Source organism: Sturnira hondurensis, unplaced genomic scaffold, assembly GCF_014824575.4.
Source record: "Sturnira hondurensis isolate 20B ecotype Veracruz unplaced genomic scaffold, ASM1482457v3 Scaffold0005279, whole genome shotgun sequence".
In the NCBI taxonomy this organism is placed as follows: domain Eukaryota; kingdom Metazoa; phylum Chordata; class Mammalia; order Chiroptera; family Phyllostomidae; genus Sturnira; species Sturnira hondurensis.
The window spans coordinates 7,883,112-7,909,111 of NW_028077910.1; the positions used below are offsets into that span (position 1 = coordinate 7,883,112).

Sequence of the window (26,000 nt, forward strand, 5' to 3'; positions counted from 1 at the left end):
TCTCTAAGACTGGCATGTCCAATCGGAGGTACTTTTACTCAGCTCTGCACTCATCACTCTTCCTAACCTCATCTTTGAACTTAGTTTATTGCATCTCTATCTTCACTACTCAACTCTGAGCTACTTGAGGGTAGAAAACTTACCTGATTCATGTCTGTATCTAGCCTTAGCAATTTGCACAGTTCCAGGTGCAACGTGGTACTGGATAAGTGCTTTGGAACGAGTAAACGAGTGAGTCTGAGAACCTGTATCTTTGGCAAAGACGACAGCCCTAACATTTCAGGCATCTAATTCCTCTTTCAATGCTATTAAAGACTATACTTTTGTAGTGTATCCACAAAATTTTGATAGGAATGCAGTTGAGCATTCCCACAAAACCAGTAAAGTCTAGGACATCTGTTTAATCCTTCACTTCTTATTGTATGGAGCCCACTAAAGATTTTGAAAGTCAATGTATATTTATTCTGCAGAGGAAACTTTATCAACCAGGGCAAAAGTTTACTGGCACTAGTGGTGATGTAACAGGTAGTTTAAATCCTGCTAACTGCAAATAATTTTTCAAATGTTTATGGGTGTGATAGAGTTTAGTGAGACAGAAGTACAGATAACATAAATATTTCGACAAAAGCTGATCGTACTGGAGCCATAAATAAATTAGACCCAGTTTGTAAATAAATTTCGTTTTTGCCAGCAAACATTTATAATCCTCTCTTGCTGCAAACGATAGTAATTTATATAGAAGAGGCCCCGAACGCCTTTCCTCAAAAGTCAGTTCTCATTAGGAGACAGTGCCTGGTGCCCGTCAAGTGTCTGAGACTGTGAGACTCAATTGGACGTGAAGGACACTGCACAGAGCACCTAATGCTACTAGTTATTGTACATGTTGATAATGACAGTTTCCAGAGACCGTACATAGTTTGGTAGTCTATGAAGTTGTCATATTATATCATTCCCTTAAATACCTAGCTTGTGTTACCACTTAGCAATGTTGAAATTACCCTGTTTTAAATCATAAGTGCTATTTAGTGTATGTATACACATATGCATAGCACATCTGTTCATATTTTTCTGAAAACTTTTTTTTATCAAAGTATATAATGTGTTCTCAAATTAAAAAAAGAATTTTCCCTTTTATGTTTTCAATGAAATTCTCTCTATACCCATGGTTTTGAATGATTTTATGTTTAATATGATGTAGTGTTGGGAAACTCAATACGAGCGTCTTTAGAGCTTGGAATGGGGGAAGAAAACTGCACTTCTTGGAACCATCTAAACTGATTTTACACTGAAGACACTGTATTTGCAGTGGGGCCAGAGTCTAAGCTGACATCGGCCAAATCAAGGAACTTTCCTCAGCGAATGACTTTTAGATCAGAAGTCCTTGTTGTCTGTTGCCAAGCCTTGTAAGAACAAGGACCATTGTTCATTTTCAAATAAAACCTAATTTTGAGACTCTAATAAAAAAATTTTTGCACTCTCTCTGCTCCTTATCAAACCAAGAGCGAGGTTGGGTTAGCATTCTATTGCTAGTTCACATTCCTTTTTATCAGCAAGCCATTGCTACAACTCCCTCTTCTGCCAGACACGCATAATTATTTTCTTTCCTTTATGGAGGCCTCCTGGCTGTAGGAAAGCTCTTCGGTTTTGTAGCAGTGTGGAAAGGTCTGCATCAAGTCAGCAGCCAGGGTGCACTTGAACTTACATTTACACCTACATTTGTTCACTATGTGGTAGAAAGGAGAGCTTAATCTCATCTTTTTTTCATCTTCACCTTTTGGGGTTTTTTTGAATGTTTCCACCAGTTAATAATAGAAATCAGTCTCCCTGTGACAAAATGCACTTTCCCCCTCACCTTCCTTGAACTTGTAACTTTTGAGTTTTGATCTGTCCTTTGGAGGCAAGAAGGATCTCTGCCAAAAGCCACCAAGCCACACTTAGGTAATTACAATAAACAAGTTGGGGCTCTCATTTCACGTGCAGAGCTGGATGGAGCAGAGCTGGATGGAGCAGAGCTGTGGTCAAAGGGATCCCAGTTGCTCCTGCGTGAGCAGTGGCCCATTAATGCACCCTCATGCTCCCCTTCCCCCCTTCAAACACTTTGTTGTTGCTTAAGGAAGCAAATCAGGTCACTCTTTAGCATGTGAAGGGCTGCAGCTTTCTTCTGAAACCACCATCAACAACACAAACAAATTAGAGGTAGTAAACCACACATTCTGCCCACACGTAAACCACAGTCCTCACCAGAGGGCAGTCTACTTAATGTGAGAATAACAGCCCCGTTTTATAAGCCTCTACTGGGAATAAATTCCAGTTTCACTGGTTAGAGCAAAGTTAGGCAGCCAGAGTACAATCTCTCCTGGGTTACACTTTGGGAGAGACCAAACCAATTCTCAAAGTGTCTTTCCAGGAAATGTATTTTATAAGCTTTTGCTACAGCAAACTTTGAACATCCTCTGGCTTTCATTACGTAGACCTGGGATTGCTTGAGTGGAGTAGACCTGGGGCTGAACTTGCCCAGTGTGCTTATTTTATGGATAGCGAACCGGGGAATCTCAAACTCTGACTCTCCAGGTTGCTCTGGGCCCTGGAGACATATTGCTGAATCCAGACCACCGTATCAGGGCTTACGCCGCTCCTGCTGTACCCAAAGGCAAGTGGCAGGGTTTACCGTCCCCATCTTGATCCAAATGGGAGCTGTAAAATATTCTCTGTGCCTTCCTGATGCCCATGTGCTTTTCTTTCCTGACAATGCTAGTCCTCAACTAATGTGTCCAGCCCTAAACTAATGTGTTCCGTCATCAGTAAATTCCTGCTTGTGATAGTCTTTTCTTAAATACCTGTTTAAACAGTAATTTAGATAAGAATGTCCCATTTCTGTGCAACAGGAAATGCCTGCCTTCTTTTAGATACGCTGGCAAATAATTACTGTAGATATGGCTTGAATACTGAAAGGCTGTTCTCTGGTCATTTCAGACTGCCCGAGAAGTCACCACCCAGTCTGCTGCGGCATAATTTCAGGGTATTTCTATTTTACCCTAAATGAATCTGAAGGAAAATCACTTTGGGGATATAAAAAGCTTATGAGAAAAGCCATCAGGTCGAAGGGTGTCGAAAGTCTCCTAAAAATTTGTACTACTAAAAGAAAGTCAAGGCACATAGTTACAATGTAAAAGAAACACTGTCTGATATATAAGTCTGTTCTAACCCAGTTACTCCAGTGGGTATCAGTGACCATGTCTCCCTAATGACAGCATAAGCCAAACATTAACCAGGTCATGCTTTTCCTTGGAGCAGTACTCAGAGATTTAATGCCCTATTTTAGCAGTTTTAGATTCTGTACATATATACCAAAGGGCTTTACTGACACTTTACAAACTTTCTAGAAATTGCTTTCCCATAGCCATTTTTAAAAAGTGTAGTTCCACTTCTGAAGAAGAACTTTTGGAAGAGGTCAAAACCATTTCACAAGAGTGGAGAAGCTACCAGCTTAAGTCCCAAACCATACTTGTTTAGTGAAATGTCAGTGAAAGTCCTAGGAGGGTGGAGGGACACTTACCCAGATTTAAAAGCTGCAGAATAAGCAAGAGATATGCCACATCCTATGAGAAAGATAAATGTTTGCTCATTCTCCTAGTCCCCCACTTTCGGCTGATGTGATGTTCTTTGCCATCTCCCTTGTTTGTCTCCCCATATTCTTCCATGCACTTTGAGACTCCTTGATAGCCCATACAAGAAATATTTCTAGGAGATTCTGGGGAAAAAAGTTCCATAAGGAAGAGGTGGAATAGCATGGTACAAGGAAGTAGCAAATAGTAGAGGTGCAAGGAAGCTTAAAAGGTCATTAAAAAATTCCATGTGCTAAGCCATGTTGATAGACTATTTTACAAAAACAATGGTCTCCAGAGACATGGGTTCTATAAATGCAGTTTAGTGTCAAAAGACCCGTGGAGGTCTATTTTCTTCTCACCTCTCTCTAGAGGCAGTGCAGGCTAAAGACCTTGTCCTTCAGCAGCTTCTCATTTCCATAGATGCCTCTGCTGGTGAGCCTGTGTGTCTGGACCCTTACAACAGTCCTTCAGAGCGAGTTTAACTCAGTTTTCTGGAAATTCATTTTCCTTACTTTTACTCGTTTCCTTTCTTCCTTTCTTTGGGATCTTAAATTTCATTATCTGGGGGCCATTATCACAGAATATTCTGTTGGCCAGTCCAGAGCCTCCTTCTTTGTTCTGTTTGTGCATCTGGCATTACTTGGGCCCCACCCTTCCCCCCAGCCCAGCACGCATTTATTGGCTGTGGTGCTGGTGCATGGAGCTGGCTCCTGAAATCCTCTGACTTCTCACAAACAAGCTGCTGTAACCGCTCTGGAATTGTCCTAACAAGGGAAGAAGAGCATGTCCGGTTTGAATTTGGGAAGGAAATTGATGTCTTCCCCCTCCCTTCCCTGCCCCACCATTAGTGGGCACGGACTCATGGACTTGTGTTCCTGTGCTCACGTCCTACCAGGAGGTCCCTGGTGGGGCCTGAGGTTTGGCAGCGGCTCCTCTCCTCCTAGAGCTGGGCACGCATCCTCAGCTCTCAGCCACGTGTAATCCTTCCTGTCTGCTTGCAAGTTGGGCACAAAGGACTGGCGCTTGGGCCCACCCTCTCCTTTAGTAGCAATTAACCTTTACTGCAGAGCTTCCTTTGAAGTTTGCTCGTGTTTTTATTACAAAACTGCAATGAGGAACATAATGGGGGGAAATGTCTAAATTTCTAAGTTACCTAATCTGTTCAATTCCCTAGCTGGTCTCCTCCGGGCAGTTGTTTCTTGTAGTTCTGATCTCAACCCGTCTGCCTGAGATCTCAAACCATGTTTCTGTCTCAGCCTATTTTTAAGATTAGTGAGCTATTACACACACACACACTGCAAATGCACATGGGTGTATTATATGCATGTGTGTGTGCAGCTGAGTATAAAGGACTGAGTTCTTCCTTAGTGCCTACAGAAATCAGCCTTGCTGTCACACTGCACACCTGTGCTTTTAATATTAGTGCTAAACTGTTTAGTTGTTCAATAGTTTCTATCAGTGAACTAATGTGAAGAGAAGAAAGAAAAAGTATTTACATTAGTATCACTAATGATGATGCTGAGTGATAAGTATTGTGATGGGTACTGAATTGCTATTAATGGTGAAGCTCAGGATTTTGAATGGCATCTGCCCAGGAGATTTGCAGTTAAACTAGGCAGGCAGGCCAAATGAAACAAATGGTGAGTTATATAAAACCCACAAAAAGAGAAGGCATTTTAGGCCAGCCTTGCAAATAAGAACCAAAGAATTACGAGTGAAATGGCATTTTTTTCCTAGCCTGCCGTTCACAGGAGCTCAAATAAATGAAATCATTTCTCTCTGCTTTTCACTCAGCAGTAAATCATGGGAGATGCAATGGTGGTAGAAAAGCAACTACGAAACTCAAAGAAAAGAGAATCTTCCTTTCATCCCCCCCCTTAAGATGGGTAAAGACTTTCTAAGAAAAATATAAAAGTCACAAAGGAAACATAAGCTTCATTCCATACAAGTTTAATTTTTTGCATGACAAAAACTTCATTGAAAACCAAATGATAAATGATTTACTGGGGAAAGTAGCAGAAATTATATCAGAGGTCTAATTTATTTATTATTAGTAAAACAGACCAATAAAGGTCCAATTAAAATGGACAGCAACAATGAACAATTTGCAAAAGAAGACATGTGAATGACAAAACTATTTAGTTTCATTAATCACTGAGATGTGAACTGAAACAAGAAGAGATACATAATCTTTTCCATTGTGTTAATGAATTTTAAAAACAAAACGTAATAATAAGTCCACTATGGTTGGTAGGAGTATACATTGGTATATACCTCTGAAAAACGACCTGTCAATATTCAGTAAGCTTTCTTTAGAAATCTAACCTAAGGAAATTTAAATGGACAAATAATAAATATTTATATGAAAGAAGGTTCCTTTAGTGCTATTTATAGTATCAGAAAATCAGAAGCAACATAAATACTATGGAAATAGTTCCATTATGGTGGGTTCATACAATAGAATATTATGCAGCAATTAAATGCAGTTTTAGAAAATATTTTTGAAAACGTAAGGAAACATTCATCGTAACATATCAAGTGAAAAAACAGAAAAACAAACCATTCGCATAATAAAAACAACAACAACAACTTTAAAACAAATCTTTTTAAAAACAGCTGCTTAAAAGTGAGAGGGGAGGGGTGGGTGTAGAGCTGGGGCTGCAGCCCGTGGACCTTGGCCGAGCTGTTCCGCATCCTTGAGAGTCAGCTGCCAAGTGTGCAAAATGGAAGGTTATGCTTCTCTCCATGGTTTTCTCACTGGGCTGTGAGTGTCCCAATGACAAAATAGAGATTTTATGAAGGGAATTATTATCAATATTATTTCTGAAATTTCCTCTTTACAGATTCTGATTTGTTTTCAAAATGGTAGTCACCTCAAGTGGAAACCTATGTTATTCAAAGAGTCATAGAAACGAGTATAATCTAATCAAAGGGTGTGCTCTCGCTGGGTCTCTGATGACATCAGAACACTTACAATTTGGAAAAGGTGGTTTCCAAGAGCTTTTTGCAAGTCATTTGCCTACAATTGAGCAATAAGCTTGTCTTTCTGTCCTCACTCTGTCAATAGCATGCCCAAAGGGTGCATGAAACACATTCTGGTAGCAGGCAGCTCAGCTCTAAGAAGTTACAAGTTGTTACTTATCTTCAGGGACCACCGGTTTGTTAGCATTTATAACTTGATACTTACCTATTGCAGACGTGCCCAACCTGTCAATGTAATATCTGACCAATGCTTGAATTAACCATTGCTATAGCTCACGGAGAGGATCTACCCATTTTCTTCAATAACAGAGGTTTAATGGAGGTATGATAATTGAGGTAGTTTATCATTGAGATGAAATATTTTCCCAGCTTTTTGGGTAGTTCTTGTGTCATGCACATGAATGCATGAGTATTTTGGTTTATGCAAATATTTAAGGCAGTGTGAGAAACTGCATTTGCTGTTGAAAATTTTATAATGTTAGATTACACTAAAATATTGTTTCATGTTTGGGTACATAAAACTCAGAAGGTTTTTATATTTCCTCTTCTGTCACAATAGCCCTTTTTACATTTAATTCTGATGACACTTGACTAACCCAAGCTTGAAAGGAAATCTCTGGAGTTGGCATGTACCTGTACCACCTGCCTGGGGACGAGCAAGACCACAAGTCTGTCCCCCGGATTTGCTGGGCCTGTATAAGTTGTTCTTTGGGTTTAATTGGATTTTTTTTGCCATTGTAAGCAGAATTGCATTCAGGCTTTAAATTCAAATTCTTCTTTGCGGCAGCGTGGGCACACATGCGTATTTTGTCTCCACAGGAATTGAAATCCAAATGCATTCATTTAAAACAGGCATTGGGAGAGTTTGTGGGTAACTCAAAGGTCATGGATCAGCTATGCCAGTAGGAGGGCCCAGATGGGGTTGTCTTATCCTTTTCTTAAGATTTGAGATGACTTTGATGAAATTGACAGTATGACTAATTTAACCCTTTGAGGAAATAGGGGAAATTTTACTGACCTTTAATGGATAATTACAAGAGGAAACAGTTCTATTCATTTGGATTCTTTTTTGTTTCCTGCTGCTTAAATGAACACGTCTATAGATTGATTACACAGTGTCTTCCAATTTACAGCACTTATTTTTTGAGAAAAACAACATTTTCACAATGGGTGATAAATCCCTTTAAGGATCTGTAAAGTAACTCTACATTTGCAGTAGTTAAATGTTATAATTCTAGAGAGATGTTTTTATATGTTTTTTTAGTTGTATCAAGAGTGCTAGTGAACTTTTGCTGGCTCTTCAGTTGAAGTGCAAAATCTCCCTGAAGGGTAAAATAAGATAGACTTTATCAAGGGTGTTTGGACCCTGAGGTATATTTCTCTGATAATATTTCTTTGGGGCATTATTAGAATTGTTTCTTTTGAAGTTGTGTTTGGAGAAGAGTTTGTAATGTGTTGTGTTATACTTTTCAGGATCAAAATAATTTCCTATGTTTGATAGAAAGATATTGATTTGGTTGAATAGTTCAGTAAAACTATTTGTTAGGTTAATTGTCTATTTAACAAATATTTATTAAGTACTTTTATGTAGATCATTTGGAGAATTCTGAGTCCTGGAGAAGTGTGAGTTCTGAGTCTTCCCTTCAAGTCTTGCTTTGTAGCTGAGAATAGAAGAATCATTCATATTAAACTCTAAATAGCAATGCACGGCAATTTGATCATTAGACCAAGGGGAGAAATTAGGTAACAATTCAAGGAAAGGGGACACTTGTTTTAAGTGGGATGGTAAGGAGAGAAGTCAGGACTTGAGCTGGGAGGATGACTAGAAGTTGGATCGGCAGTGGATCAGAGATGGGTAATGAGGCAGTTGGAACCACAGAGAAAGTTTTCACTGACTGAGCTTACAATATAGGGTTAGGCTTTTTCTCTCCTGGGGCCTCCTACTGAAGAGTGTTTGGAATCACAGACAAAGGGAGAATGGTTTTGAAATGAGAGGTTTTATTCCGAGACCAAGAACTTTGAATTTTATCTTTGGACACTGGGAATTATTGGAGACTGTATCACAGGAAATTATGTGTGCCCACAGGCTCAGCGTTGAGGGATACTGGAAAGAGTCTGAAGGTCTGGAGACTCATTTAGAGGACTGTTAGAAATTCAGGAATGGCCCTGGCCAGGTAGCTCAGTAGGTTAGAGCGTCGTCCTCATACCCCAGGGTTGCAGGTTTGATCCTTGGCCCCGGCACATAAGAATCAACCAGTGAATGCATGAATGGGTGGGACAGAGCATCTCTCTCCCTCACTTTCTCTCTCTTAAAATAAATGGACAAAAACTCTTAAAAATTTGGGAATGAGAATGTGGACTGAAAGAATGGGATGAAAGTAAAAATCTTGTCAGAAGAGTGGGCAGCATTTAATGACTGAATAGATTAGAGGATGAAGGAGAGAAAATGTCCATGTTATTTTAGAATATTGAACATGGATAATTAGTGAAAATAGTATTGTTCATGGAAATGGGCAGGAGACTTGATTGGAGGGCAGATGGTAATGGGCGAGATTTTGGATATACTGAACCTGAAGGATAATGAGCTTGTGTTTTGGCAGTGAGTGTCTCATAGGAGTTCAGTTCTATGCTTGGTTTAAATGGAATTATCTCATTGTTTGAATCCAGAATGAAGCTCTTTGTTAGGAAGATACTTTTGCATGTAGTGTCACATTGCATTTTAGAAAACTGTAAGGGGAGTCAGTACTTGGTGGACAATTGTTGTTGAGTGTTACAGTTAATTAAGCTCCATAATGTATCAGAGAAGGAATTGGGGCTAGAACTCAGGTTTTCTAGACTCCAGTGCACTAAACTGTCTTGGGAGATTTTAATAATTCATAGACCTTCAAGTTTGGTAGGATCTTAAAAGTCATCTCTAGTCACCAACCTGAAACTCAGATTCTTCCACATTGGTAACTCATGGTCATTTAGGCTGTATGGTAACTTAAGGCATCTCATTTTACCTTTGGATGGCTCTGATTGAAATCTGTCTTGTAATTTTAACCCATGTTTCTTAGTTCTCCCTTTGAAGGCCTATAAATCAAAAAAGTCATATATAATTCTCAGTCCATAATCCTCGTGGACAAGAAACATATGTTTATTTGCTTTAAGATAGCAGAAATCCCCTTCAACTGGTGAACTGGTGGGAAATTCAAGCCTAGCCATTATTCTTTATGGTTCCCTTCAAACCCCCAAGAAGTTGCATAAAGATCTTAAGGTCTGACGTGCTCTGCTCATTCACTTCAGGTGTGGGGCTGTGCTGTTTTGCGGGGGTTCTTAATGTCCCGGCGCTGAGTGCCAGGGCTCCTCCTTACTTACCGTTCTGTACCCTCCGGGGTCTTGCCATCTCCCCCAGGGGACTGCGCCGTTCAGAGGCCCTCTGATCTCTTCTCTTTCTCAATCTGGAGGAAATACCCCCTCTTTCTGGTGCACCTCCAGACACCCGCTTCTCCCTGTACCCTCTGGAAAGCTCACCTAATTTCCTTAATGATTTTTGCTTTTATGAATGCCCAGAGGAGTCACTAGCTTCAAGTAACTTTAATTCTCTTCTCTGTGTAAGTTACCGAGGCAAGAGAATTCCAAGGGCCTGGTGATGTGTTTGAGATGGGAAAGGAAAAACAGAGAAATAACAGACATAAGTTAATATTCCAATAAATAATTCTGCCACACAGATTTAAGTCTGGTTGCACATGGCAACCTTTGGAATCTTTGATGACTCTCTTCCGATTTAGTCCAAGATATCACTGAACTATACAAAGTTTCTAACACGCTGTAAAATGCTATATGCTCCAAGTCTGGGATGGTTTGTGGGGTTGTAAGTACACACACTTTTATTTCTTATCTCTGCTTCATTCAGACCAATAATCAACTTGTTGATTGTTTCTCAAATGGATAATGGATGGAAGTAGCTCATGAGAGTATTATTGACAATTGAAGATTGGCTCATTTGATTTATGAACTCACTGTAGATAAACCAGAGAGGCACTCCCCTTCCCCTCTCTGTGAATAACGAAGATTCTAATGCACATGTATTTGGACAATAATTTCTCTGCTTTGTTTTAGAGAGCTGTGGGATTTTTTTCTTCCACATTAGCAGGAATTCACGAAGTTATTATTTATTCACAGGTAATGAGTGTGTATATGGCAGCTACCCTGAAATTCCTTTGGAAGAAATGCCAGATGCAGATGGAGTAGCCAGCACACCCTCCCTCAATATTCAAGAGCCCTGCTCTCCGGCCACATCCAGCGAAGCATTTACCCCCAAGGAGAGCTCTCTTTACAAAGCCCCCATCTACATCCCAGATGACATCCCCATTCCTGCCGAGTTTGAACTTCGAGAGTCAAATATGCCTGGAGCAGGACTGGGAATATGGACCAAAAGGAAGATTGAAGCAGGGGAAAAGTTCGGGCCTTATGTGGGAGAGCAGCGGTCAAACCTGAAAGACCCCAGTTATGGATGGGAGGTAAGACTATTGTTTCGAGTGAACACATTCGCACGTACTCAGTTGTGTAAAAAAGAGAGGTTAGTTTTCAAATGGCCATGTCCAAAGCAAGTTCCGTGTGTTGCAGATACCTTCAAACAGATCTTTAAAGGTGAACCTTTCTTACAATGTCACTTCTCGAGAGAAATGAAGTGTTGCTTAAAGGTATATATAAATGGCGTCATAGAAAGGAGCTTAATAACAACTGGTCAAAGAACAGTACCTACTTGGAAATATCCCAAAGGGAGCAAACTGTATTTTGCCCTGTATGGTGCGCAGTTTTTTTGCCCAAATTTTTGAGGGGAAAATCAGGGTGCACATTATATACATGGGTAGTACTAATTCTGTATCTACATAAATGTTTTAAATTCTTTTATTTATGCTTATGCATTAAAATGTAACGCCAGAATGCAATAATGATATCAATATGCAAAATAATAGCCTAGAATATGATCATTGGTTTTGTTTCTAGATATTAATTAATTAATTAATTAAAACAAAAGGTTTTTTTCCTGAAAGTTTGGGCCAAAGAGCATGGGAGTGCATCGCATTATATGTGGCAAAGCACAGTAGTTTTTCTAGTTAATGTTTGGGAACATTATGTATGGTCATCCATACAGTATGTGGCATAAGCAACCAAGCATAGGTACATGGTATATTTATTGCATTTCCTTTGGGGGAAGATTGGAAGATTGGAGGAAACATTTGTTTCCTCCATTTTGTGGCTAATTTGGTTTTATACGTTCATTTTGTTCTGTGTTCTGCTAATATATTTTGCCTCTCCTGATAACCCTGCTTTGATTGTAAATGCTTCCAGAATGTGAACACTGTACTGAATTCTGTGATGATTCTTTATATTAAATTAATTTAATGAATAATTCACGCATAAAATGACAACAAAAAACAACGTGGAAATCAGTCCCTAGTTTCAGTCATACTTTTCACAGAACCCTTCTGACAGTATCTAAGAATGAGGAGTTATGGCCTGATTACAAAAGCTTAAGTGAGTTACATTTCCATAAAGACAGGTAGCTATATTACTCAGTTCTGAGTTTATAGTTTTGTACAGATGCAGTCGTTATGTGTGCTTCTTGTTTATTTTTATAACTTAAAAACTTTTGTAGTCAATGAACAGCATCATAATTTCTGGAAAATCTGAATATCTGAAAACTTGTAGGCATTTCTGTGTTGGCAAGGAAGTGTTTTTCGGAGATGTGATTAACCTTTGCTTTCATAGTATTTCAGTTAGACAGATACTAGATAAACTAGATTTATTTGTTGTGTTCTTTTACTATTTGTGATCATTAATAGAATACCAGGTCAGCTTTTGAAATGGAAATCAATATGCAGTGCCAGGACTTAATTTCAGACATTTTTTCCTTTGCTTTATATGCGTCCCTTTTGTGACACCTATTCAAAATGCCGCCCCAACAATTCCTGTTCAGGTTCCCAAGTGCCAAAAGTTGGAATCTGGATGTGATGCGAGGACGAGTCAGAAGTTCTTTCTTAGTTCTGTTCGCAGCCACAGCTCTGGCAAAGCTGTAGTGTATCTGCAATGCCTTTAGATACACATATTGATAAGAGGTTTTTAAAAACTCACTGTAGCATTAACTGAAATGTGAGTTGAATACATTTTCAACCAAATGCGTAGGACTTTACGTCATGATTGTTCTCCTTGAAATAATGTCTATGAACATTCTAATAATAAGTAACTCATTAAACTTTTATTACAAAATCCCCAGAGTTAAACACCAGTGCAGCACTGCTCGGGATTGTCCGGAGGCTGGGAGTAAAATGAAGCTTGATAAGAAAATTATTTTGCAATTACAGGGTTGGTAAATGCAGGGTTGTGCCTCTTTAAACAGATACCTATGGAATGGGGGATGAAGTTGGGGGAAATTCTGCATTTAGAGGAGATTTAAAAATAACTATATTTTTTCTCCTTGGAGTGAGATGTCTTCAGTATATATATATGGGCAAATATTTACCTTGAGAAATGTAGAATGATTCTTTTCATTACATCAAAACTGAGTAATGTTTTGTATTGCTTGGAATTTAAGACACCTCTAAAAATAGTCCATGACTCTTTGGCTAAAGGTCACCCATTCTCTCTCTCTCCCTCAGGAGTTCAATTGATTGAATTTGTTGATTGTCAATCCAGTAGTTTTATTCACCATTTTAATGGTCGCCTTACCTTTGGAGAAGGTGGATTTCCTGCTCTAGATGCATAACGGACAAAACCAGAGAAAGAGCTTTTCGGCAAACTTGTTATCCAGGGAGGAGCAGTTGACTTCTTGACTGTAGGGTTTATTTTTACCCCTAGTTAATACAAAATCCAATCATGATGACCAAGGGCATTTTTACAAAGGCATCTCACTCTACTCCTGAATGCTCATGTTTCATTCTTCTTGTGTCCTATTTGCCTTTCACTGTAACTGATTTCCCTCCTGTTGGATTAGATAGATAATTGTGATTAACCTCTCCTTTGATACTCCTTCAATTTTAAAAGTAAAGGTCTTAGGTGAAGGAAAATAAACATGAACAGAGGAAATCCAGATTCAGCAAGCAATTATTGAGTACCTACTCTGTGTCAGATTCTGTACTAAATGTTTCACCTACAGCAACCCCGCCTATGGTGACCGAACAAACCCTGGGGCTCCCTACTCCAGCACTATCCTTGCCTTTTTCTTCCCACGAAGTCCCCTCCTCTACATTTCCTGGGTAATAAATTGCATTACCATCTATCCAGTTGCTCAAGCCAAAATATGGGTCCTCTCTGACTCTACTCTTTCCCACGGCAACCACGTCCAATTTATAGTTCCCATACCCCATCAAGCCTTCATTCCTTTTGTGCACCTTGGTCATCCTACCTGGAAAACTCCTTTTCTTTCCCATCCTTAGCAAAGTTCTACTTGTTCAAGTTCTCTTCTTCTATGACGCCATCCCTGAGCTTTTGTCCCAATTTAGTACTGCTTAAACGTTGTCCTACCACAGCACCAGGTAAATCCACATACTAAAGAACTCCAAGCATTGTGCAGCACCCGAATCATTTGCCAGGCTTCCCCAGTAGGGTGACATTTCCTTGAGAGCTTGCATAGCTTTATTCTCCAAGTGTGATTGTATTCTCTCCGCGGCGCCTGTGGTGCTGTCTAATGCTGACTATGTTACCTGAAATGACCCGACTGGACTAGTCAGCTCAGGGTGGTATAACAAAATACCACAGCCTGGGTGGCTTAAACAGCAGAAGTTTATTTTCTCACAGTTCTGGAGGTTAAGACATCCAAGATCAAGGTGCCAGCTGATTTGGTTTCTGCTGAAGACTCTCTTTCTGGCTTAGAGATGGGGTGCCTATCTCTAAGGACCATGTCTTCACATGGTTATTCCTAGGTGCATGTGTGCACATACACAGAGGGAGAGGGGGGGAGCTACTTCTCTCTGGTGTCTCCTAGATCAGGACCCCATGAATATCACCTCCTTTAACCTTAATTCCCTCCTAATGGCCCTTTCTTTAAATATGGTCACATTTGGGGCTAGGGCTTCAACGTATACATTTGGAGAGGACTGAAACACTTAGTCCATGACACAGACATTTAACAAATAATTGCTCACTAAAAGAATGAGTGAGAGAATAAATGAAAGGATATGGGAGGCAAGGAATGGGGGCTGAGGTAGGTCTACGGAAAAAGCTAGAATCCCAACTTTAGACACGGAGAACCAAGCCTTAACTCTGTTCCTAGTGTGTGGTTCCAGGAAACTACTCAAAATCTATTAGTTCCTGCATCTTTTTGACAAACAGGACACTAATTGTCACATCATTAGTTGTTCTAGAATTAAAATTAAGGAAAGAGGTATGCTTTAAAGAAAGTTTTTAGAAGAGAAAGCTCAAAGATAACATTGTAGTTAGGGGCCACCTTTCTAAACCCTGTTTAAAATTTTTTTAAAAAGTTAAATATACTTCCCCCAAAGGTACTTTTTGAAAGTCACTTAAGTTTATATTTTAGAGAAATAGGATATTTTTGAAACCTTGGTTCATAGACCAAAATGAATGGTCAGAGAAATGAAGGCATAGATATTTTAAAAACTGCATGCACAATTTCTCCCAAACCAGTATGGATTTAAAAAGGAGAAGCTTTAAAAATAATATTGGCAATCATTTCCACCTTGTAACGCACATGATTCCTTTCTAAGCAGATCTTTAAAGACTGGGGAGCGCTCAATAATTAGTGATAGAATGCTTCCTTTTAGGCTTGGAACTTTAGAGTTATGACTAAGTGAATGTTAATAAAACATTTCTGCTGGTTCCAGATGAGGGTTTCTGGTATGTTTCCTGCAAAGATGACCACGATGTGATAACATGGGAACCACATGGTAGAGCAGAGCGGAGCAGCTTCTCCGGGCTCTGCCTGCTGGCTGAGTGATTTTGAGAAAGTTACATAATGTGCTGCCTGTCGGTCTACTTTTATTTAATACAGTGATACTAATTGTACCTATCTGGGCAGGGATATTGTGAGGGTGCAGTGTGACATCTATGTTAAAAACCTACTGAACAGCCTTCTGGTAGAAAAGCTCAGTACAGGTGAACAGCAACAAAAGCTGGATTAAAATACAGATTGAGCACCAGGTCATTAGGGCAAAGGCCAGTTACATTTTATTTATTGATTTTATAAATATTATTGTTCTTTCTTCTGTTTCTTGTTTCCCAGAAATTCAGTTATCTCCAGGATGGTCTAATTGTGTGACTCTGGGTTTATTTGAAAAGGAAGCACTGATTGTTTCCTAATTAACAGTTAAAACAAGGATTTGGGAGAGATTGATAAATTTCTTTGTAAGCCAAAGGGTAATTTGGGTGACATATTTTTTAATAGTCTGAGATAGGTCACTGGAAAAACAGTGCAAAATCTTGTTTCTTTGGAATATTACCCTTAAGTTAATATTATTAACTTAATAATATTAACACATCTCTGGCCCATCTTTATGAGCACATCTCTGGCCCATCTTTATTATCGTTGGTCAGTATAAAACTCTGAAGACAGATGGAAGTCCACCGATGATGGATCCGTTAGGTGCCAAACTCTCTTTTTATTCATCCCACCTTGATGCTCCAGATTCTTTTGATCAGTTAAAATACCAGGCACAAAGTTAGCTTTTCTTTTCCTCCCCTTAAGCACACATGTATTCAGACACTGAAAAATAATGACATGAGTGGACAGTAAATTTTTCTTATGTTCTGTTAAATAGAAGGGAAAGAATAGTGGAAAGAGATTTTTGCTGGAGTCAGAAATTCATCAAATAATTTTGATGCAGTGCTTTGACAATGTGTTATGCTCCTGCAGTGTAATCCTGAAATGTTATATTGCGATGAGTGTGTGACTCCCTATATCATCTTAAAATAAATAGTTCTCCCATTTGTAAGTTTGGTTTTGAGTACTGTAGTGATGCCTTACCCATTGAAACCTGCCATCTCTACATTAGCCGAAACAGGGATATCCATTAAAACAACAAGACAACATCACGCATTCAAGAAATCTAACAACTGAGTTCAGAGTCAGGAGGCTGACAATCAAATAATCTATGTTTGGTAATAAAGAAAAATGGGTAATTTGGGATTTCAGAGATACATACCAGATATCTTTGAATGTTGGTATTTCTCCCCTACTTCTCTGTAGGTCTCCTTGGGCCAAAGCGAATTTTACCTGTTTTTTTTTCCAAGGGAAAACAATGCCCCAACATGTATTCATTAATAAGAAAGCAAGTACCCTCCACAAGTTGCATATCCTTAGAGGTAGATAACTGAGAACTGAGGACCTTTGTTTTAATAATTTTGAAATGAATTGATTCCAGTAGAAGGGAAGACTTCTTAGTATCCAAAAGGGTATCTAATGGGTAGTTAAGAAAGAGGAATGTAATCTAGTAGTAAAGGTGTGTTACCATAAAACCTTAGATTATAAAGTATGACATTTTTTGCAATGTTATTAAAATGGTAAATGCAGTTTGGAAATTCGATTTTACTCTGTGAGGAATTTAGAACTGAGAAAATGTCAAGGGAAGAAGTAAGGTTTACTTAATATGACCCTGAACACGACTGTCATCGGGGCCCAGGGAGAGGTTATAGACTCTCTTAGAATATAAGGAGATCAAGGAAACAGGATACAATCTGTTTTATTCAACTTGTGCTGCCAGCATACATTACAGAAACAAAATCCCTGGTTGTTGAAAGAGAATAGAAGTTTGTTCTCCTGAAGCACTATAAACTATCTCCAGTTTTGACCAGGACTCCAGAGAGACCCCTCTTTTCTGAGAAGAGGTCAGAAGTCCCCTGACCCCACCCACCTAGGCTCTGTCGATACCAGGGAGCTTGCTCATCCGACACCTTCTTCCGTGGAAGGTGTTGATGGAGCATTCGGCACGTCAACTCTTCCTGGTTTCGTTCTGACAACTTCCGGTACTTCAGATGTGTTGTCTTGGTGTGGGAAAGTCTGGATTGAAAATCTGTGAAAATTCCCCAAGTGTCAGGAGCCTTTTGCTTTACCATGCCTGCCTTGGTGATCAACTAGAATAAACGTGTAAGTCACTCATTTTTCAAAACAATATGGGGTGATTTTCTTACAGTTAGGAACTCTCATCTAAGTTGTTAGCGTATCCCACAAAGTGGACCAAAATTCTTTTGTTAGCTGTTTGTTGCTATACTGTGCTTACAGGACTGTTGCTTCCCTCTTTAGGCACTAAATCAATAGCAAAACTCATGGATTCAAAATAATGAAGTGTTCAGGAAGGATCCTTTTGATTGTTATTGTTTAATACTCACCAGAGGAGATATATATTTATTTATTTTAATTTAATTTTTAAATTATTGACACTGTTGTTGATGTCATCCATTTCCTGGCTTCCCTTTGTCTCCTTTACCAAGCCCCCCACCCCAACCTGGCCTTCATCACATTCTTGTCTGAGTCCTCGAGCTTTCCATATATGCATACATGTTCTTTGCTAATATCTCCCAGTCCCCCATCCCCCTCTCCTCTGAGATCTAGCAGTCTGTTTCATGTATCTTTGCCTCTGGTTTTATTTTGTTCATCGGTTTATTTGATCAGATTCCACATATAAGTAAGATAATATGATATTTGTCTTTTTCTACTGGCTTATTTCTCTTAGCATACGTTCTCCAGGTCCATCCATACTGTTGCAAAGGGCATGAGTTCCTTTTTTTACAGCTGCGTAGAATTCCACTGTGTAAATACATTTATTGCTTTTAGAGAGTAAGGAAAAGAGGAAGGGAGGGAAGGAAGGAGGAAGGGAGTGAGGGAGGGAAGGAGGGAGGGAGGAACAGAGGGAAAGAAAGACATTGATCAGTTGCTTCCCAGATGCACCCCAACCTACAACCCACATATGTGCTCTGACAGAGAATCCAACTGGCAGCCTCTTGGTGTACTGGATGATGATGCTCCAACCCGCTGAGCCACCAGACCAGGGTGGGAAAATCCTTTGTAAATAAATTTCACAATTGGTTCTAGATTTGGTCAGTCCAGGGACAGAGACTCTTTGTAATGCTTCACACTCTAGAATACCTAGTGGGGACCACAGCATGAGGATGGATGCTGTATTCGCTAAGCTTTTCCCTTGAGTATAAGTTAGGAAGCAGTGATTCAAATCTATCTTAGAAGAGTAAAAGAGCTGGTGCAGCTTCTCTGCCCCCAGTTTGTTCTGTACTGAGGAGAGAATTTGTTCCAACAATGACAGGGAAGTAGTATGGAGAAGTGGGGACACTGCGGGGACTTGTACACTATTTCATTTGGGCAATAAATACAAATTTTCATTAGTACAACATCTTTGGCGTAGCTCAGTGGATTGAGCATGGGCCTGAGAACCACATGATCGCAGTTCGATTCCCAGTCAGGGCACATGCCTGGGTTGCAGGCCAGTTCCTAGCAGGGGACTCCCAAGAGGCAATCATACATTGATATTTCTCTCCTTCTCTCCTTCCCTTCCCCTCTAAAGATAAATAAATAAAATCTTTAAAAAAACATACTTAAAAAAATCTTTGGCTTCTCAAAGTTTATTTACATTGATGGAATCATATACAATGGTAATTTTGATAAAATACTTCTCCTCATACATACTTTGCTATACAAAAATCTGCTTAAGATTTTTTAATTATGGTGTTTTTTAAAGATTTTATTTATTTATTTATAGAGAGAAGGGAAGGAAAGGAGATCAGTTGCTTCTCGCACGCCCTCAACTGGGGACCTGGTGCACGACCCCAGCATGTGCCCTGACTGGGAATTGAACTGGTGACCTTTCAGTTCTTAGGCCAATGCTCAACCCATTGAGCTACCCCAGTCAGAGCTGCCTAAGAATTTTAAAAAATAAATTAGTATTTCAGTTAGACGAAAATTCAGTAAATAAATGCTATCCTCATTTTGGCTGTGGTACATATTTTGGCCTTTTGTGAAGTAGCGGAAGCTGAAGATAGGTACAGATAGCATGCTTTTTATGAACATTTTCTCCATGATAATTAGCAGGATTCTCAAGCCAAAAAAAATCACAAGAGCAAGAAGTGGTCAGCTGTCATTATGACAAAGAGTAAGATGTAGAGAGTTTTTTTTGTGTGTGTGCGTGTAACAAGTAGATGCCATAGCTACTTGTCAGTTTATCATTCTTTTCAAGTCAGTATTTGATATAACAAGATTTTACTACTGCACAAGAAATTTGACAGTGCTTCTGTGATAAAGGACTTTTGCTTGTACTGATAGAAGGTAAATGACATTGCGTGGAAAGAGCTTGCCTCGTTTAGGAGCACACCCGAGAGCTGAGTCCATATGAACTCCTGTGACTAAAGGAGAATATCTTGGAGATGTTTTCTCAGAGGGGCACTATGGCTAGGAACAAGACTAGCAGGTTCAAGAACAACTTCAAGTTTATTCTATGATTGTTGGTCTTGTTTGTTACCTGCTACAGACCCAAACCCTTTGAATTACTAAGCATTTATCTGGTCAGCTTTCAGATCAGACTTTTATTCTATCAGCCAAATGCTACCAAAGACACAAAAAATAATTTGTTTGTACTACTTAATCTAATCCTAGGAAGTCAGTTGTAGAATGTCATCAGATACAGAAACAATGTCTCCACAACCCACACCACCTTGAATAAAGGTGAATACACACAATGTACAGGCACATGCATGGGCAAATACTTTTGCCACCTTACTTTTTTAATTCTTTAGGAATCTAAATTTTGGATTTTGGATCTAAGCATTTTGGATGGTTCCTGATGCTTTCTCTATTGAGCCTATATAGAGGCTTGGCAGTCATCATAAAAACATTTAAAAGAAAGTCCAGTAACCTCTTTACCCCTTCAAAAAATATAAAATAAATCCTTTTTAGAAGCATCAAAGAGAGATTTCCCTTAAAATATTCTGCCAAGCTTAAATTCTTTGCCCCTATGTACCTCTGTTATTCACTCTCTTACTCCTTCAATACCTTACACACACCCAGCAGGTGTCGCTGTCAAAGACTCTGCCCTCTCATGCACTCTGCTGCCTTCTTCCCTTGTAGTACTACCGAGTATGGGTACCGAGTGTGGGTACTGAGTACTGCTAGCATCTGGATGTGGCTAATAAACAAGGATCCAGCCATTGACTCGGAAACTCCTTCCTCCCTGGGAACTGATGGGGAGAGACTGATGATTACAGATACCTCTGCTCTGAAATCTTTTCTCTTCTTCCTGCCACACTGTCACTTAGAGTTTTTCTAATGTATAGGAAGTATGCACATATTTTCTATGACATATTTACTGTAAGTCTTGGCCAGTCGGCTCCTGTCACAGATCCGTGGGAGGTGGGCACCTTCGTGCCTCCTACTAACTGGCAGTGGTATTTACTTTGACACTGCTGCTGACCGCCTCGGCTGCCCAGGTGTGCCTGGCACTGCACAGAAACTCCAGTTGGTTGGCAGCCACAGGTGCGGATGATTTGTTGGGGTTTTTTATTTGTTTAGATTCTTGTGGTAGGAATTCAGCAGGTGTGTGATGCCAGCAGAGAATCTCCACCCTGGCACACAGGCCAGCTGCCCTCAAAAAACGTGTTCTTGGTCTCACAAGACTACCAGCTTGAACCCCTGTTTTCCTGGAAACCTCACCCAAGGGCAAGCCTCTGCCTAACTAATGGATTAGGATAAGTTCACCTCAATAGATGAGCATGAAGAGTCTCCTTACATGAACCTAATGTACAGGTAGGAGCAGGTCGCCTGGCTCTGCCCTCATGTTGTTTTATTTTCTCCTTCTGTTTTCTTTCTAACTTGAGCTGGTCTCATTCTAACGACAGGGATATAGGAAATCCTGGACTTGGTTTCCAAAGAAACATAAACCATGCAAAGATGCTGTTGACGTGTGTATTGATGTCTATTTGATTGAGACTAAGCAGTAGGAGCACAGATGGAGAGCAGTTCTGTGTGGTGTCCTTCCATCTCCCCGTGTTCTCCTCCGGAAGTCCCTGAGTCCTGGGACCTAGTCGGTTCCATAGAGGGCAAGATAAACTTGAATATTTTTTCAGACCTTGTCTTACGTGAAGGGGCTGCATCAGGTTAACTCCGACAGTGCTGTCTGGGGAAGCCAGGTACCTGAAGAAAGAGGTAGCCAAGAGCTCTGCTGTCATTCTAGGTCAGCAGTGTGGGGCCACAGCCCCGAGTTCTCCACCTACTCGCTCCTTATTCATCTAGCCAAGTGCTTGCACTGTGGCCTCTCTTGGCTGGGACATAATATCTAATGAAATAAATATATACGCCTTAGATTACTCAGTTTTCCTCGGTCCCAGGCCCTTCCCAGTTTTTCTCTTGGAGTCACAGTTGGAGTGTATTTGCTGTTTGTTTTATTTGCATACACATAATGGAGGCAGGGCTCTGGAGGGCAAGGAGGCCACACAGTGATTTGCCCTCTGGGCCCTGTACCTCTTTGAATATAGGTGTTAGTCACCCACTCCCTTTAGGTAATACACATGCGGCACAATGCAGTGGCCATGCGTCAGAGCAGCGTTTGTCTCCCGGGGCAGCAGATGGGATCTGTAAATCATACTTGGGGGAAAGGGGGTGTCGTGTGGGTATCACATAGTGAGTGGACTGGTCTTTCATCCTGCATCTTTACCTTTTACGATGCAGATATTTATGTTACCGTACACTTGATCTAAGGGCACTAGCTGAAGAGAACTGATTATAATAATCCGGAGAAGTAAACATTAAACATCATATGAGCCATTAAAATCAGTTGTACAGCTGTTATCCTTTTGTAGTGACATTTCATTTGTTTGTCTTTAGTTATTGCTAATATATAATTTTAATCACAGCATCTCTGGAGAATCTAGTTCTTCTAAAATAACAAAGAAGTGAGATTAAAACCCTTACCCTGAGCTGGAGGGTTGAAAGCGGTCAGTTACACGTCCAGTGTCTGATTAAAACTTACTTTATGTCCAAGTTGGTGGCCCCCTTTAAGAGACAAGGAGGGATTAAAAATAGCTCTGTTGCCCAGTAGAGGATTCTCTAAAAGAAAAAGAGTTATCATTGTGTTTAATAAGAGAACTGACAAGCAATCATAATTCTTTCCATTAAGTAAATATGTTGGAGAAATTTATTATGAAATGACACATTATGCGAGCCAGGAATCAAAGATGACATCCTTGCATTAAATACGGTAGATGCCATTAAGGAAAACAGTCAATATGTCACCAAGCCATGGCCTGTAAAAATTAAATTGATTTGGTAAATGTAAGTAAGATAGATCTGTTTGCTTTCATCATCAATTTTGAGTGGGTGAACAGGTGATGTCACCAGCCTGGGAGCGATAAAGATGCAGGACCATCTGGAAAGGCAGGTGATGAATGGGCAACTGCTTTTGGATAGTGACAGTGCTATGGTACTTTGTCACTTGGGATGCAGTACTTAATAACTTTTCAATACCATCATAATAAATTTCAGTGCCTTATTAATATAGAAATGGTGAGTTATTACCATGATGGCGAGTGTAAATAACTGGAGATGCAGCCTTCAAAAGCTGATTGTTTGGGCATGTTTCTTTAAGCAACACAGTTGACTTGTGATAATCAACCTATGTCTTGCACCAGTAGAGTTTATTGCACTTGTCAGAGGAAAAAGTAGTATTATTCAAAATTATATGAAATCACAATAAACAAGTTTAATATATTATCAGACTTTTCCTGTAAGTTTTCAAACCCAAGGCAGTAAATCATTTTTAATAATGTCTTTTTATGTAAAATAATGTCCTTATGCAGCAATAATGTCCTTTCTTAACTATTAACAAAACAGTCGACTTCTTTGTATGTGTTTTAAGGGGTATTTTTATTTGTACTTTTCAATCACTGGAAAACTGCAGAATGAAATCCTTTTGCAAATAAAGCACTAAGGCAGGAACCTTAGAACGTTTCATTAGCCAGCCCGAAAGTTGCTGAGTATGGGCCATGTCACACGTTTCCATTTTAATTGAACAGATGTACTTAGGGGTAAACCACAGCAAACGGGATACAGGCAAAATTATAAACACGTGTCACTAAGAAGTGGGCAGGAAAGAGCCTCTGATGAGCATCTGTGTGTATTTTATGAAGCCAAAGACTGCCACTTCATACGTTTGTCGCTGATGTCTCCAGTCTAATGAGGAGAAACAAAATATGTAGATAGGTGTAAGCTGGAGATGAATTACTAGCTCAATCACTTAGCACCGTTCAGGGTGTCTGTCATGGTGCGGTGGGAAAATAATGAGGTCTGGGACGCTGTTCTTATTTACATACCCGTGTGCCGTCTGCGATGGAATATGGAAAACTTCCTCTTTCGTGTCACTGTGATCTTTATATTGTTTCTTGGCCGAGCTGACTTTTAATTCTGACACCGTCTTTCAGGCTGCAGTGTGCCAGCCTCTTAAATGAAATGCCGCTCCACCATTTCTATTACTGCTGAAAAGAGAGCCAGCAGTCTATTAACAGGCAATAAAGTTCAGGAAGCCCAGGACTCATTTCTTGGGTCAGAGGTGAAAATTGCATACTAAATGAAACAAAGGTGTGCCTTGATCGCTCGAGAAGCAGCACCAGAAAGAACACACGTGTTGTTAGCTAGAAGTCTCCCACTTAAAGGAAAAGGAATAATCGTAATAATGTTGGCCGATGGAGTTAAGTACTCAGTTGAGAGAAATTATATCAACCTGACAAATATAGCCTTTACAGGAGATAAAGTCTCTAATGACCTTAAATGCATATATTTATCATTTAATTCAACAAGCCAATTCCCTCGGGCTTTTGACCAAAGACATTTCCCCTAAATTTTAGAATTCTTTTTTACTGGCCCAGAGAATAATGATCATTTGTCAGGGGGTTCCAAAGCTAAACGCAGTTGGAAGCAAAGAACAGGAGAGGGGGAAAAAAGGCTAATAGAGTCTTTCCACCTCAGAGAATATTAATACGAAGTTTTATTGATGCAAGAGCTGCAGTAGTTCGTGGCTGAACAGTAGGTGGCAGACATTGTAGTGAAGAAATGGGGAGATCTGAATGTAAGCTATTTTCATCTGATTTCATTAAGGTCCAAATATGTCATCAGTGTGCACAGCACATGAATTTGCAGAAAAATAAGAATGCTAAACAGTTATGAAACGTGCTAGTTGAATGTGGAAAAATCATAAGGATTCTACAGAAACAGAAGCAAAAGTCTAATGTTTCATCAGGTAAAGTGTGTGTGGAACAGGAAAGCCCAATGAATAAAGGGGCCCTTGTGCACAGTGGGCTTCCCCTCACTGTTTTCCTTGGTCTCAACTTGATGAGGTGCATTAGTGATGTGCATGAAACACCCCGACTCCTGTATCTCCTTTTGTGAGCGTGTCTGTGCCTTTGTTCGCCCTGTCAGTCAGTTGTTCTTTCTCTTGGGCAGCCGCATTGGTAACCACAGGGTCTACTTGCAAATAGATTTCTGTAAAACCATATTATCCTGCAGTCCTTTACTCCTTACCCCACCCCCCTTCCCTCAACAATCGGGCCATTCATGTGGCGTGGCTCCCGTGCTTCTTCGTCCTATGTCCGGTGGTTTTTGTTTCCGGGAGGTCCAGTGAGACAGTGGAAGGAACTCCGACCTGGGTGCCAGGAACCTTGACTTCTTGCCTCAGCACTGACTTAGGACCTTGGAAAAGTCACCTGGCCTTGTTCTCAGAAGTCTCACTGAGGTCTTCCCGAGTCTTTGAATTCTGTCTCACACACCCTGCTCTTTACTTCTTTTTATCCTACGAATATGCTCTACATTGTCATGATTTTAGGATTTTATTTATATTGGGACCATATTTTTTGTTCTTTGCACCTACCTGGGAAGAAACTTTCAGCAGAAAATGGATGTTAGTTTTACAAGTTCTCTTGTATTAAATTGTATAATTATGTTTTGTAAACCTGAAATCAAATTTTATATTTTATAGTTTAAATTTTGTATTTTAGCAGAGAAGGCAGCTTAAGACCAAAGCTTTGTTTTGAAAGGAAAGTAAGTTGGTATAGAGAGGACTCTTTTCCTACCCATCTCTGAAAAGGTGTAGGCATCAATTTTATTCTGTTCCTGGGATATGACTTTGTTCAGTCTCAACTGTACTAAGGCAATGTTCAAAGGTTCCATTTGGTTCTCTCAAATGTACACACGTGTCATGGGCCTTTCTCCTCCTCCTGTTTCCCCTCCCCAACCTCCTCCTTCTTTCTCTTCTTCTCTGTCTACTTTGTTGTCTTCTTATTCTTCTTCAATAAAAGAGCTAATATAACATATGGACTGAGGGGATCAGGTCTAGAGGCAAATGACCTTGGTTCAAATTCTGTATCACTTAGTAGCTTTGTGACCTTGAACAAATGCTTAGCCACTCTCTGCCTCAGAGTCCTCAT

General features: G+C 39.9%; 1 protein-coding gene across 7 annotated transcripts in view; it reads left to right on the top strand.

The window, feature by feature from the left end:
* The window catches only part of MECOM (MDS1 and EVI1 complex locus), a 551,952-nt gene that overhangs the window by 258,663 nt on the left and 267,289 nt on the right, over positions 1 to 26,000 (top strand). For all 7 annotated transcript variants that reach the window (XM_037046581.1, XM_037046587.1, XM_037046583.1 and 4 more), the window contains exon 2: positions 10,755 to 11,092. In XM_037046581.1, the coding sequence (XP_036902476.1) occupies positions 10,755 to 11,092 (338 nt within the window). The remainder of the gene's footprint in view (positions 1 to 10,754; positions 11,093 to 26,000) is intronic.